Below are 15,431 nucleotides of genomic sequence, written 5' to 3'. Positions count from 1 at the left end.
CCCCAGGGGAGCAGGATGGCTCCAGGCGGGCTGTGCTGGCTGTGGAATTCAGGGCAGGGTGTCTGGCTGGCTCTGGCAGCCGCGTGGCACCTGGACAGCCCGTCTGCCGGTCCCGCGCGCCGCCTGCATACAAATCCCTGCCGTGACATATCGCTGCAGCTGCAGCCGGCGGCGCGTGGTGCTGAGCTTCCCGGGCTTCCCGGGGCTGCCCGTGCCAGGGGGGCTTCCTGCCGGAGCTGGGCTCTGCCACGGGCACGTGGCTGTGCTGGCAGCTGGGATCCGGCACGGCCTGGGTGGTGGGGACAGCCCGGGGCTGACCCAGGCTGGGAGGGAGCTCGTGCTCCAGCGTGAACCTGAGTTAGATGTTATTCCTGCCTTTGGAACAAGGAGGGATTAGTGCAAGGAGGGAGAGATTGGTGCAAGGAGGGGGATTGCAGGGAAATGAGGGCAGGCTGGATTTGTGGCTCCACTGGAGGCTGTTTGGTGATGCTGACAGCTGGTGATGCCGGGCTGGTGGTGGAGGAGCCCGAGCTGCCGGTGGGATGGGCTGGAGCAAGGCTGGAATTGTGCCTGGCGAAGGTTGGAGCAGTTGTGACAGCCCCGCTGCTATGGAATGGGAGGAAAGCTGGAATGCCAACCTGCATTGCTCAGTGGTGGGGATTTATCCCGAGTGGACAGGCCTGGCTGCCTTTGCCAGGGGCCACAGGGCTGAATCAGCTGCAGGGAGCCAGGACCAGAGACATGGCTGGGCTCAGAGGAGCTGGAATTGTGGCTGCTCTTTCCTGGGTGTCCCAGTGCAGACGTGGCTGTGAGTCACTGCATCCTGCCTGGGAAAGTGTGGGCACCCAAAAGTTTCATTGGAGCAGCTGTGCAGGGCACTGGGATGGGTCCTTGGAGGATTCTGCTGTACCCACTGATCCCGTATGGGAGCAAGGCTGTGCTCATCCCTAGGGACACATCTGTGGAGCTGGGGACCAGAAACCCCCATGTCCCAGCTGGAGCTGTGAAAGGGTGAAGCTCCATAGCCTGCATTTTCCAGTGTGACTAGTGCTGGCTATTTTTAGTTGTCCAAATTAAGCTTGCCTAAATGATGTCTTTTGAGGTTTATTTGAGGGAGGAGGCCTGGAGTGGTGTTATTTCCCAAGTGACGAATTGCTCTTAAATCTGAACCCAACTGGACTGGCCAAAAACAGAGGGAAGGACCAAAGCTGCTGCCTGTGTCTGGGAAGTGTCTCCTGCCTGCAGAGCTGCACCCGAGGGTGTTTCCCGAGTCTGCAGGAGATCTCCTGGGGGAAGGAGAATGCAAACAGCCAAGCCCCACTCGCCTCCCCGTGGGGGAAAACCAGCTGGATAACCTCACCCTGCTCCCTGCCTTGGCATCCCCGGGGTGCTGTGCCCTGGGGAGGCAGCCCGTGTGCGCTGCAGGGTATTAAATGCACGGGCTGCTCTTCCCAGGGGCAGCTTGGGTTGCTTGGCTTGTGCTGGGTGCCAAACACAGCCCACTGGGGCTCCCAGAGCAGGCAGCTGCTTTGCCTCCTGTGGAGAAGGCTGTAGCTGTGGGTTGGGGTGCCGGGATGTTGCTCTGTGGGTGCCTGTTTTGAGAGAGGCTCATCCAGGGGTGAGGGAGAACTGGTTGCCTTTGTGTCCAGTGGATGCTCCAGGGCTGGGTGCAGCCACAGGCCAGGCCCTGGTGAGCCAAAATCCTTCCATGCCGTGCTCCTGCTCCGTATCCACCCCTGAATTCTGTTGTTCTAGCTCCTGACCCACTGCCTTTCATCTTTTTCCATTCATTGCTTCCCTTCTTGGCATTGTTTTCCCACTCTTCTCTCCCCATCTGTGGATGCACTCACAGTCTGTGTGCCCGGTCTCACCATGCTGGGCACCTGCTTGGGCATCCCATTCCTGGATCTTGGTGTGGGAATGGCCCTTCCTCCTCCTCTCCATGCCTTCCCTGCAGCAGCTGGGCGTTTCTGTGCAGGTCAGCAGCCGGGGGATCCTCTGGCTCCTGCAGTTGAACGTGAAGTGCATCCAATCCTGGGAAGCTGTTGCAGATGGTGTTTCTGCAGCGTGGGGGGACCTGTGCCATGTGCAGGTGCCCTCTGCCCTCCACAGGCAGACACAGCCCAGAGCAAGGGGGCTGGAAGTGTTTGCTGCCTTGCCTGGAACCTCTATGCAGGGGACTGTCCCTTTTCTCTTTGGAAAGGACAATGAGGGATCTTCCCTTCCTCCTCCCACTCCCCCGGACGCAGCTGCCTGTCCAGACCAGACTCGTTCTTACTCAGCCCCTGAGACCTCTCTGTGCTCCAGCCCTGCTTGGGGCGATCCTTTGGGCAGAGCATCCATGGGAAGGGACCCAGGAAAGCTGGCAGAGAGTGGAGGAGCTTCCCTGAATCTCAGCCTGCTTTCCTGGGCCCCTGTCTGGCTGCCTCCCCTTGAGGGGCTGTGTGGGAGCAGGGGACAGAGCCAGTCCAGGTGGTGCTGGGGGACCCCAAACCGAGCTGGCACTTGCTGTTTGCATTCCCACTATCCTTGTCATGCAGAGAGCAAACCCATGTGCCCAGCCCCTGCCTGGACTCCAAGGAGGGAGCAAAAGGCTGATGGAGAGGGTGAGGAAGGACTCGGATACTGCAGGCAGCTGGGAAAATGAGGGGGCAGAGGAGAGGAGCCAGAGCCATGGTAGTGCAGGGAATTCCAGCATGCAGAGCAATCCTGGATAGGATACCCAGAGCAAGAGAAAGAATCCTGTCCATGCAAATCCCAGGTACTGTGTGGGTTCTGCGTCTTTCCAGCAGGATGGAGAGCAGGAATCATGACCCTTCTGCCTCCATGCCCTGGTGCCACCCAGTGCTGGGCTCTGGGGAGCTGGGTTGGGTGCCAGCCGCTCGCCGTATTCCCTGCGGATCGGCCGCGCCTCCTGCCAGCACAGCGCCCCTAACACCCGGATTGCCGTGGTAATCTGGGCCCTATCGCTGCTAAAGCTGCAATTAGCCCTGGATTAGTGCTGGTGCTTAGAGACCCACCTGGGCAAATGCCGGGGGTAGGCAGGGGCTGTGCCAAAGCCTCCCGTGGCTCCAGGTCCAGCCAGGACAAAGTGGCCGGTGTCCAGCTGTCACCTCAGGTGACCCCAGGGCTGGTTTGTTCCTCTTGTTTGGAGGCTGGACAGAGGCTGCAGGGCTTTGGGGGACATGGCTTGCTGGGGTGGGGGTGTCAGGCAGTGTGAGCTGCCCGTGCAGTGCCCTGTCCTTGTCCTGTTGTGTCTAGTCCTGGCTCTGCAGTTCGAAGCAGAGCTGAGCCCAAGCTTGGCATTCAAGGCCAGGTTGGACAGGGCTTGGAACAACCTGGTCTGGTGAAAGATGTCCTTGCCTATGGCAGAGGGTGGAACTGGATGATCTTTCAGGTCCTTTCCAACTCAGACCATTCTGGGATTCTATGATTCTGACTCTCAGGACTGTTGCAGGTTCAACAGTGGGGTTTGGGGTTTTTTTTGGAGGGTCTGACCTGCAGCACCGTGAGCTGTGGTTTATGAAACAAAGGACAAGTGTGGTGACAAAGCCTGGTTGGGTCAGTGCCAGAGGAGCTGGGAGACACCTTCCCACCCGCAGGGATGCAGGAGGTGGAGCCGTGCCAGCAGCTTCATGCTGACACTTGAGGAAAGGGCTATCCCAGTTTCCCTGGTTCGCTGGTGCCGCTGGGAGCCCGCGGGGCGTTGCCTGAAGCAGAGAGGGAGGAGATGCTGCATAAACAGGATGGCAGGTCAGGACGGGGCTGAGCGCCTGGGGCAGCAGGGCAGGGATGTGGAGGTGGGAATGGCAGCGCTGGGAATGGCAGCGCTGGGAATGGCAGCGCTGGGAATGGCAGTGCCTGGCACACCAGGGCTGTGTCACTGGAGCTGCAGTCAGGTCCGATTTTAGGGAACAGAAGGGACAGTCCCAGCCAGTTGAGAACGGAGCAAATGGTACCTCTGAGGAGGATGATGATGGTGCTGTTCTCACCAGCCTTTCCCCAGTGCTCAGCCCAGGTAGGGCAACTTTTAAATATATCAGCACTTAATTAAACCACATTGATGGTTTTAAAATGTGCTGACACCCGGGGTAGGCACAGGCTCTGATAACCAGGAGTGTGTTGGCTGCTCTGGATCCACCCTGGGGCTGTGGCTGGCGTAGGTGGGAAGAACAGATTGAACAGAGAGGCTCTGAAGAGCAGGTCTGGGTTTTTTCCTGTCCCTGTGGACCCTTCCTGCCCTGCCTGGGTTGGGGATACTCTGAAAGAAGGTGCACCCAAAGCACTGGGATGGTGGGATGCAGCCATGGGTGGGTGGGAGAGGCAGGGCTGCTGTGTCTAAGTGGGGTGAGGACAGTGTGGGTCACCCCTTGGGTAGGGTGGGTGCTCAGGGTGGGTGTCCTTTCAGTGCAGCCTCTCCCACCCACTACGGCATCCCACACTGTGCCACGTTCCTCCTGGCATTTCACACCCCACTGCCCTGTTTCTACCTGTGTACTTTTCCTTTAATACTTATTTTTCAAGCCTATTCCTGCTGTCTGCTGAAATACTTGGTTCTGCTGCTGTGGGAGGTGGGAAGTGGGGACCCTGGGAGGCTCCCAGGGGGCTGGGGGTGTATGTGCCCCCTCCCACAGCACTTGGCCTCATCCCAGCAACTGGCTCAGAGGAGCTTTTCCTTCCCCTGCCCCTCCCCGTGCTCCCCTGGCCCATCTGGCTCTCTCCTCGTATTTACTTCTACATATTTTCCAGGTTCTGATTTGCCTCTTCTGCCCGGATTTGATCTCCCGATGATATCACGGGCTTTGCTCCGCGAGGGTCTAATTTGGTGCCCGGGATGCAGCTTTTCTTCCCTCGTATAAATATTGCCTTTCGCTCTCCTGCGTCTCTCCCGCTCTCCCTCCCTCCCTTTAATTAGACTTCTTACTGCATGGAACAGTTTGCAGTTATATATGGAAAACAGCCTACACTTTCCCAGGAGCGGGGCATGTTGGGAAGGGAAACGGGAGCAGCCGGCGCGCTCTCCCTGGGAGCGCGTGTGTTTTTCCTATCGCACACACACTTTTCCCGACTTTATTTTTTAACCCTTTGGGGCAGGGAAGGGGCTCACAGCTCCCCTTCCCTCTTGTTGCTGGCTCTTCCTTTTCGCCTGGAAAATCCTCCCTCTGCTTGGACTTTGCAAAGGAAAGACATGGATGTGGTGCTGGAGCGGCGTGGTGTGAGGGACACGAGCTGGCTGGGATCGGAGGAGTTACGGTGTCCGTCCGGGATGTGAGCCAGAGCGGGACCCCTCGGAGCTGGCACGGTCTGGAGCTGTGGGTGCCAGAGCAGGGACACCCACCCTGTCCCCCTGGCCCACGTGGTGAGGGTGGCAGGAGGGGCTTTTCTGTCCCCAGCCCCTTTCTGTGTGTCCAGGACGGGATCTGAGTGCTGGATCCCCCCTCTGGCTCTCCTGATCTGCTCCAGGGACTGCTGGGGAGTCTGGACTTGCTGGGGTTCCCCTGGTGCACCCCAGCTTTGGGAGATCCCCTGCTCTCCAGATGGGATGTGCAGCCCAGGAGCCCCCAGCTTTCCCTGTGGTGTCAACCCCTCTCTGTGTCTCCTGCCTCAGTTGCCCCCACTGTGACCTGGGCAGGTATTTTGTTGTGGTTGCTGCTCTTCGGGGTTTTGCACCGGATTCTTCTCTTCACTGAGCCGGGAGGAGGAAGCAGCTCATTGACAAGGTGAGTGCTGTGCTCACCTCAGGGTGCCCTGTGGCACCCCAAGGGCTCAACCTCTCCTCCTCCTGACTTCCAGAAGAAGCAGATGCTTCTCCAGGCTGCGACTGGGAGGAAGTGACGGGGCCTATTTTAAGCCCCCAGGGATTTTCAGGGTAGGAATCCCCTGTCCCTGTGTAATCCTGCTAAAAATACTGTGGGCTGTGCCTGTGTGGCCCGGCCGGTGGTTCTCCCATTCCTTGGGTGTTGTTTTGCCTGTGAGACTCCCCTGTGCTCTGGGTCAGTCCTTACCTGCTGGCTTTTATTTGATTTCAAGCTAGGCTGTTCCTCTGCTTTCTGAATGGGATGTGGAAAGGTGGGAGTTGGGATTGCTGGGACTTCCCCCTGGTTTGGGGCTAGGAGAGGGACAATGCTGTGTTCAGGTGTGTGGCTGCCTCAGTTTCCCCAGCTGTGCGAGGTGGAGGGATGTGTGGGGAGGTGAGTTGGAGACCAAGTGCTCTCAGTGCTCATGGGCTGCCCCAGCCGATGGGGATTCCCAGGGAGAGGTGGGAATGACTGAGCTGCCTGGAGCATCCCTGCCTCTCCCTGGGCAGTGCAGTGTTGGGCTGGCAGCGAGGGCTGCGGGTGAGCTGGGTTGGGCTCTGCTCTGCCCAAGCTCCTGCCAAAGTCCCAGTGTCCTCTGGCTGTGCCTCTGCCCTAGGAATGGCTCCCGAGGTCTGTGGAGCAGAGAGTGCCTGTCCCTTGGGGCAGAACTCCGGGCTCCTCCTGTCCTGCCCTCTTCACCATCCTTGGTTTGGCTCCTGGCCCGGTGGCCCTGTGGCCTGTACCCTCTCCTGCAGCTGCCTGGACGCAGTTCCCAGCCTTGCTCTGGGCATCAGCACTTCTGCTGCACTGGGAGAGCCTCACTGGGAATGCCACCTGTGTGCTGGGGGATGGAGTATCTGCCTGGGAACAGGACCCCCAGCTGCCCATCCTGGTGGAGAGGCTGTGGGGGCAGCCAGGTGGGAGCTGCCTGACCTGGACACCTCTCTGCCAGGGCACTGCACAACGTTCACCTGGAGGGAAAGAAAGAGCTGGAGTGAAGAGTTGCCCAGTGTGTGCCAGCTGGTGTCATCTCACCCAGTGCCCACCGGGCTCCCAGGCTGGGAGGAACGTCTTTCCTGATGCTAAATGGGATGGAGAAGGAGTGGACAAAGCCTCACACTGCAGGACCAGGTGCCCTGGGGCTCTGTCATGTGCCCCCTCACCAGGTGCCTCTGCCTGGTGCTGATGTAGCAGGGCAGGAGGGGATGCTGTGCCCCTCCTGAGGCTGGGGGGCTGCAGGTATTTGCTGGTGCAGGATGGGCTGGATTTGCTCTCCACACTCCTGCATTCCTCCACCGGCTGTGCTACCTTGTAAAGCACAAAAGAATAATGAGAAGAGCTGGGGTGATTTAGTGCAGGCGCCGGGAGAGAAATACCAAGGCCTTAGATGGAAACATTCCCCTTGACAGCTCGCCTGGAGACTCCCTGCTTTTTCTTTCCTTCCACCCCCCTGAAATTCCTGGGCTGCTGCACCCTGGGGCGCGGGGAAGCCCGGCCGGGGGCGCGGGCAGATTCCTGAGGCTCCTCCGGCAGCTGCGCCGGTGGCTTTGGCACGTGGATTTGCCATGCGGGGGCTCCGGGGCTTGGACAGTGGGAGCCAGGACTGTTGTGGCCTCTGGGCTGGCAGTGGACTCGGGGCAGCAGGTTTTGGGGTTTGGGACACCAGGTTTTGGGGCTCAGGGCAGCAGGTTTTGGGGAGCCACGTCATGGATTGGTGCATCCCATGTGACCGCAGCGCCCGGTGCTCTCCAGCCCCTTCCCTGCCCTTTGCAGTTGCTAATTGCTGCCTGGGGTGTGCAAAACCCCAGCAGTTTTCCAGCCTTCGTTAACGTGAGGCAAAATAGGAGCGAAAAAGGGAGCCACAGCAGCTGTAATTAGTGGGCTGGTGGCAACTGCTTGTTCCCTGCGGAGTGGCTGGGGAAGGGATGCGTTTTTGGGGAAGGTCACCTCTTCCACCTTTCCCTTGTGGTTTCCCCATGATCTTGTCCCTGCTGCAGGGCTCAAAGTTGCCATATGTCCTTTTGGTGGCACAGGCTGGCAGGAGGGAATGGTGTGATGGTGTGACACTGCTCAGGGTGGGGTGATGCTCTGGTCACTTCCCATCCCTGGTGTCCGAGGTGTCACTGCACACCTGTCTGGGGCCGTGTCCAACCCCAGCCATGGAGGGGGTGACAGCCTGTTTGGGGACAAGATCCTGCCTTGTGCCACGCACGTGGCAGCCCCGGGCGCACATGCCGGTGGTGGTGGCCGCGCACGAGGGAAGCGCCGGCTGCGCTCCTGGCACCGGGCGGGCACTCGCCCCGCTCCGGCAGTGGGAAGTGTGTGCCTGGCACAGCGCGTGGGAGAAATACTACGGGCTGTGCCACCCGTGGGCTGCCGCGATTCATGCTGGGTCGGGGGGCTGGTGCCGGGGAGCTGGGGCTGGGGCCGGGGGGCTGTGGCTGGTGCCAGGGTACTGGTGCTCGTGACGGTGACATCGCAGGGTCTCTGATGGCACGTGGAGCCCCGAGCAGCAGAGCTGCCTACAGTGCCCGGCTGTGTCCCCCTCCTGCCCACCCTGGCAGCACCTCTGGTGTCCCAGCTCACAGACGGTGAGGTGAGGAGGAGTCGGCACTGCGTGGGAGTTGGGGAATTTTGACTGGGAGCTGCTGCTGCACCGGTGGGAACCACAGGGATGCGGGAGGAGGAGATGCTGCTGTTCCCAGGGGGCTGCTGTGGGGGCTGGTGTGGGAGAAATCTTGAGCTCCTTCTGATCTCACAACAAATTTCCATTGGAGTTGGCGTTCCTGGGCTGCAGCATCAGCCTTGTGTTGTCTGCTCTGGGACTCGATTTCTCTGGCACAGCGTTGGTGCTTCCAAGCTCTGCGAGGCCTCAGCACTTCCTGGGCATTTTGCTGGTCCTTTTCCAGCTGTGGTGCCCGAAGAGGGGCACGTTTAGTCCCCCTCACTCTTACAGGATGAAGGCTGAGAGCTTCATCCCTCTCTGCATTGCAAGGGGAATGAGGGGTCTTGCACTTATTGCAGCCCCCCCTCCCAGGCTTTGGCTTCTGTGTTTTCCCATGTGCCCCACGTGTGGGTTGGGTGTCACTGGGGGGTTTCCCACTGTCAGGTGCTGGGGTGGCCCCACTGGGGAGGGAAGTGCCACCATCCCCTCCTTCGACAAGTACATGCTGGTGAAGGAAGCGGATGCTGCGGTGGGAGGAGGGAACGCCCTGTGGGTGCCACAGGTGCTGCCCCGGGGAGCCCCGTGTCTGGTTTTGGCACCCAGAGCCTGGGGGAAGGCGCAGGGAGGGGCAATACCAGCGTGACTGGGGAAGGGGGCACAGATCCTGCTCCCACACTGAACAGGTGCTGTCACAGGGTGCTGTGAATGGAGCTCATGCCTGGCTGGAGGGGTCTGTCTGGGGTGTTCCAGCCTAGCATGGTCCCCCTTTGCCTCTCCCGTGCTGGTGTTGGGGTGGAGGACCAGTTTCCTTCACCGTGACCTTCACTGCCCGCTCCAACCTCTGCCATCCTGCGCCTCCTCCCTTGGTGGCTGCCAGGGAAGCTCTTGGTCCCGAGGGTGACAATCCTGTCTGGGATGGCCCCTGCCCTGCTGGAGCCAGCCCTGCCCCTGCAGATCATGTGGTTTGTCACAGTGAGTCACTGTGCTGGCTCCTTCCACGGCGGAGGTGACAGCACCCCGGTGTCCCCTCTGGGTGCCCTCCTGGGGCACCCGGCGCGGGAGGGGTTAAGGAGGGAAGGCTTCCCTTGCCAGGGGTGTTGCTGGGAACAGAGCAGAGTCTGCCATCTGCACATTTCGATTTGGTGAGTGTGCAGGGGAGGGGCCCTCACCCGGCCCCTGGGGTGCTGGGGCCCCCCTGTTTCCTGGGGAGAGGTGGGGGCTCTGCTGCGGCACCAGGAGGGAGGTGGGAGGCCCTCACAACCCCCCAGGAGTTGGTGTTGCCCTGTCTGACCACTTGCTCCACGTGTCCCTGCGCCCACGTCCCTCCACCAGGGGAGATGGACCTGACTCAGCCCCAGAGGGCACTGGGCTGGGGGCCATGCCCTCCCTGTGCCCCCCATGCCTATGAGACCAGTGTGCCCAAGGCTTTGCCCTGTTGTAGCAGGGCAGGTGTGTTGTATAAAGGTGCCAGTACAGACCCCCAGTGCAGGGAGCCCCTCACATTCCCTGGTGTGTCCCTCCCCACTGTGAGGGGCTGCAGTGGGGGACTCTTGCCCTCCCCAAATCCCTTCCACTGATGACAGCACCTAATGTGTCTCTCCCAGTGATTTTCCCAGCAGATGCAGCCATTCCAGCAGCCTTTTGTCTCCCCCTCCCCTTCCAGCATCGTTCCCATTGGGACCATAGCAGCTGATGGTGGGTGCTGAGTGCTGGTGGGGTCTGTGGGCTGGGAAGGAGAGCTGGGAGAGCTCTCCCAGGACACTTCCCAGCGAGCAGGCAGGGAAATGTGGTTTAGGTCCATTTTTCTGCTTTAATTGGCCCTTTGGCTTTTGGAACCCATGTGTCCATCTGGAGAGTGAGTCTGTCCATGCTCTGGGACTCAGTGCAGCCTCTCTCATTCCACTGGATATGCAGCTCAGCTTTTTAATTTTTAAAGAGAAAAATCTTAAACCCAAGCCAAGAAGGGTAATTTTGGGGGAGTTGTGTTTTTTTTCCCATCCCCACTTGGCAACATAAACAGCCTCCCTGACAGCTTTACATTGAGTTTGCCATGGCAACCTACAGCAGCCAAGTGTTTCCAGCACCCCATTCCCAAAGTGGGAGAGGAGCTGAACCCCAGTGGGTGCTGTTGAGGGGCAGCGTGTGGGGCTGGGCTGCAGGTGGCACGGGACAGGTGCTTGGGGAAGGTGATCCATTGTGGTCCACATGGCCTGAGGTTTGCTCCTGGACCTCATCCTGCCTCTCTGAGCTGCGATTTGTGGCTCTGGGCAGGGGATGTGGTGGCTGGTGTTGCTTTTCCTCAGCACGGTGCTTTCTGTCCTGGATGGTGGGAGAGCTCCAGGCTGGAGGGGAGCTGAGCTGGGGCACAGATTTCATCCTCCTGCATGGATAAAGAAGAAATACAGCTGAGCTTGGTCAGGGCTTGCTCCATCTCTGGTGATCTGCAGGGAGGACGGAGCAGTGTGGGGGTCTGCTCTGATGTGCTGAGCTGGGAGGATCCTTGCCCAGGGACCCAGGGATAGTCGTTGCTGCTGTGTGCCAGCTCCTGGTGCCATTGGCTGCACATGATGCCACTCGTGGCTTGGCTGAAGGTGTCATGTGTGACATGTCCAGCTGATCTATTTCTTCTTGTCCCTCTATGAGCACTTTGCTCTCCCCAAGCTTAAAAGCTGGTGGGTCCCTCTCCATGTGCCAGGGGGTCCCTCTCCCTGTGCCAGGAGCCAGGATGGGCACAGAGGGTGCACTGGTGCTGGCTGTGGCTGTGGCCGCTCTCCCTGCCAGGACAGAGGTGTCGTGCAGCCGTTTATTATTCCGGGCAGGTTCGCCTGCAGCACCACATCAGCTCCTCGCCGGCCGCTCCTCCCGCCCGGAGCACGCGCTGCCCCAGCCCACAGCCCGGCCACAGGGTCTACACAGCCCACGTCCTTCATCCCAAACTCCACAGAGCCCTTGTCCTGCTCGGGGGGGTCATTTGGGAGGTGACACGGCTCCCGTGTCCACACAGGGCACTCAGGCTCTGACTCTCCACCTGGGCTGTGTTTTCTTCCCAAGGGGGCCCTCGGAGAGCACTTGTTCCTCTCCAGTGCCTGGAGCTCTGGAAATGAATTCTTGGAGTGAAGGACAGCCTGCTGAATGCTGCTGGAGTCATTAGGAGCTCCTTCAAGTGATGGCTCTTAGGGAAGCCTGAGCACAGCTCTCCTGATCCTTCCCAGTTTGGCCAAGGAGCAGGAGCCTGTGCTGTGCTGGTGGGATGGGGCAGAGACAGGCCAGGGACGGGTCTGTGCCCCCAGATGGGCTGGAGGAGGATGCTCAGAGCAGACACAGGAGGCTTTTCCCCACCGTGGTCCCTCCTTTTTTGACGGGCAGAGTTGTGTGGTGTGACACAGGTTAGTGCTGATCGGTGCCCATGAGCATCTTCAGGGGTAATTATGGACCAGGCCATTACAGGATTAATTAACTGTCTTTCTCTTAACCTCTGAGCTCTCTTCAGACAACGTTGGTGGCTATGAAAGAGGAAAAAATTAGTGTGTTGGGGTGAGGGAATTATCTCTCTTTCTCCTCATCAGCAGGAGTCTGTTTAATTGGGCCTGCCCTCTCCTGCTTCCCGCTGCTGGGGGCTGGCGTGCCTGTAAATGATGGATGAGCTCAGCTCCACGAGGAGCTGTGGGGTATCCGGGCTGGGCATGGGCAGGGGTGCTGGGGTGGGAATGCTGCAGTTGATCTTTGTTTTATGGGGCAGCAGCAATGCTCTGCCCCAAGGATGCAAGTTTGGGTGTCCCAGGAGCCACAGTGCTCCCCATCCCTCCACTGCCTGCAGCTGGTGGCCAGGACCCTCCTGTAGCAGTGGCATTCCTGGTGTCCCTGAGGTTCAGTTGGTGCCTGTTCTTCCCTGATAATGTTGGGAGCTGCCCTGGGTGTTACTGTCACAGAGCGGATTCCAGGGGCCAGGCAGGGAGGGGTTTGCTTTTTGGGGCTCTTGCTGCCCCAGGAATTGCAAAGTCTGTGTGACTGGGGTTGGAATCAGGGTGATCTGCTGTGGGGTGATGCTGGCACAGCCCCATGATGGTCTGGTGCCAGTCTGTTGGGTCTGTGAGGGCTGGTGCATCCTGAGTATTCCTGGGAAGCAGCGATAGTTGTTCTCCCTCCATCCTCCCATTGTCTGGCTCCTTGTCTTGCCTGTCCCCTTGCTCTGCTCCTCCTGACCCTGTCTCGGGCTGATGCTGCTGTAGTGGCTGTTGCCCTTTTGTTACTCATTTATATTGCTCTAGGAAAGACTTTATTTTCTCTCCATGAGAGCATCGCTGCTGGCCTTGGAGCTTGGGAACAGAGCTGGAAGGCACCCTGGGTGACAAAAAACCCTTTTCCCCTCTGGCCTGTGCTGCTCTGTCTGCTCCCTCCGTGTCCCTGTTTGTCCCTGTTTGTCCCTATCTGTCCCTGGCACTGATCCTCTCTGTCTGGAATGCCAGTGGGGGATCCCAGACCCCAAATCCTTGGAGAATGTGGGAGCTGCTGGATGCTGTGTCTTCCTGGCCATAGCACTGGTCAAAGCATTTTTGGGGTTCCTCAACTGGCAGGGCTGGGGGGTTGTAACCCAGCTGGCAGGGCTGGGGGGTTGTAACCCAGCTGGCAGGAGTTTGGGGCTGCTGAGAGCCATTTGCTGCCTTCGAGGGCTCTCTGAAAGGGTCATTGATGGAAAAGCCTCTTGTTTAGAGTAACACACAGATTTTAGTGGCTTCTCTGGTTCCTGCAGCATCTCCCAGCTGATTGCCAGCCTGCTGGGAGCTGTGAGCCCCTCTCCAGGGGTGTGGGGATGCTCCTTACCTGCTGGCAGGGTGGAGGGCGGCACTCTGGCCCCGAGCCTGGCACCCTGCCCGCACAGGAAGCAGCTGTTTTCCACTGCCGAGGTTTATTTTTAACCCAAAGTGAATGGAAGTGCTTTTCTGGGCTGGGCAGCTGGGTTTGAGTGAAGAACCACCTGGGCGCCCTTCCTGCCCAGCCCCGCGGCTGCCGCTGCCGGTTTTCCCCGCGCCATGTCCACGCCGAGCCTGCCAGCTCCTCCCAAGCCAACTTCTCACCCAGGCTTTTTGGTCAAACCATGCTGGAGCCACGTTCTCCCCAGCAGGTGCCCACCCTGTGGTGCCACCGCCCTCACTCTCCCACCCCGTGGGGCACATGCACTTATTCCCAGGCCTCCTGACGCTGATATTTTTGTTTCCCATGCCTTGTTTTTGCAGCTCCAGTTGCTGTGGTATCCAGGGAGCCCTCCTCCTTCTGCAGGAGATGCACGCTGGTCGTTGCTAAGGTCGCCTCCGCGGTAACATGCACATCCTGTTTACACCTTTATCCGGAGAAGTTGGGCTCGGTTAGAGGCACCTGCTGCATCCCCAGGGAAGGGGCCGCACGGAGCGTCCCCCCGCCGGACCCTCGCGGGAGGCTGCACAGGAGCCGCGCGCCGGCGGCGCCGTCACCGCGCCGGCACCATGACGAACAACGTGGCCGACCACCACCCCGGGAACTCGGTTGCCGAAGGCAACCATGAGGGGGACTTTGGGTGCTCCATGGTGGAGCTCAGGAACCTCATGGAGCTGCGGAGCGCCGAGGCGGTGGCGCGGCTCAACGACTCCTACGGCGGCGTGCAGAACGTCTGCAAGAGGTTGAAGACGTCGCCAGTCGAAGGTGAGTGGTTGTCCCCTTGGTCTCGTCACTTCTGTGTCACCTCTGGGCTGGAGCTCACCCTGCAGGGTGGTGGCTCCAAGGCCTGTCCCGTGGCTGAGCTCAGTTGGTGCCGTCACACCCGGTGTCCATCGTGGAGATGGCTCCCTGTGTCTTATAACATGGTCATTGAAGGTGGAAAAGGAGGAAGAAGAAAGAGAAGCATCTTCCCAAGGGATTCCCCAAGGCATAGCCTGGAGCCCTGTGTCCCTAGGGAGGATGGAGTGGAGGCAGGATGAGGTCGGGGGTGAGAAGCTGATGGGGTGTAAGAGGGCATGGAGAGCTCATCACCACAGCCCAGCCACTGCTCTGTGCCAGCTTTACTGCAGGTTTAATGATTCACAGAGCCAGTGGCAGGGCTGGGTGGGGAGGGAGGGAGAGCGTAAAGGTCAGAGGTGCTGAGGAAGTGGCTTGAAGCTGTTTGAGGATCTCAGATGAGGAATGGGCATCGTGTCCCCAAGGGGGACAGGGAGGGGCACCCAGATTCCCCCTTATCTGAGAGGTTTTTAAGGGAAGACCTGCTTGGTGCTTCTGGACATCACAGTTTGGAGTGGTGGCAGTGATGCCTGTGGGTGCCAGGTCACCTCTAGGAGGCTTTGGTGGAAGGATGTTGGGATGTCACCTTCCCATGTGCTGGGAAGGAGGTCCCTCTTGTCAGTGAGGTTGATGGCACTGGGGGGCTTCACGTGTCTTTGCACAGTGATGGACCCCTCCCCTGGCATTAAAGGGGTGCAGGGGGGAGAGACCCCCTGGTTACAGCACTGAGGACTTACCTGGAGCTGGGAGCAGGATGTGGCCCCTTGATGGCTGTGAAGTGGGGGATGTGGCTGTGCCTCAGCTCTGAAAACTTGTGGGTTATTCTGAGTGCTGGAAGGTGGGGATTAGTGTGTTTCCAGCTGTGAGTGGGACCGGGAAGGGGAGACAATATCGGGATGTCATTAGAGAAGGGGGGGGAGTCCCGGTGGAAATACCAAGTCCAGGTCACAAAACAATGTGTTTGGTCCTGCCAAAGTGGGAACACGCTCCTTTGGGGGTGGGAGGAGAGGGGAGGGGGGACGCAGCCCTGAAAGGCTCTTTGTGGGGAGGTGAAGGGCTGTCCTTCCACCGCAGGTGCCACTGCTCAGCAGTGCTGGATCTTGTGCCCCCAGCACATCCCTGCACCATAACCGGACCCCCAGGCCCTGCAGTGGGATTTGCTGGTACCCCAGAGCAGTAGCACATGCCCGTGGCTGCTGCTCTGTGTCCACACAGAGACA

General features: G+C 59.6%; 1 protein-coding gene across 4 annotated transcripts in view; it reads left to right on the top strand.

Moving 5' to 3' along the window:
* The window catches only part of ATP2B4 (ATPase plasma membrane Ca2+ transporting 4), a 44,938-nt gene that overhangs the window by 6,320 nt on the left and 23,187 nt on the right, over positions 1-15,431 (top strand). For 3 of the 4 annotated variants that reach the window (XM_071578810.1, XM_071578813.1, XM_071578812.1), the window contains exon 2: positions 13,698-14,139. In XM_071578810.1, coding sequence (XP_071434911.1) covers positions 13,944-14,139 — 196 coding nt within the window. In that variant the 5' untranslated portion in view covers positions 13,698-13,943. Of the gene's footprint in view, positions 1-5,701; positions 5,721-13,697; positions 14,140-15,431 lie in introns of those variants that run through there. The other variant, XM_071578811.1, reaches the window with a different exon arrangement.

This window comes from Pithys albifrons, chromosome 28 (genome assembly GCF_047495875.1).
Source record: "Pithys albifrons albifrons isolate INPA30051 chromosome 28, PitAlb_v1, whole genome shotgun sequence".
In the NCBI taxonomy this organism is placed as follows: domain Eukaryota; kingdom Metazoa; phylum Chordata; class Aves; order Passeriformes; family Thamnophilidae; genus Pithys; species Pithys albifrons.
Note: the sequence above shows the minus strand (reverse complement) of the source record. Positions and strands in the feature narration are given on the sequence as shown.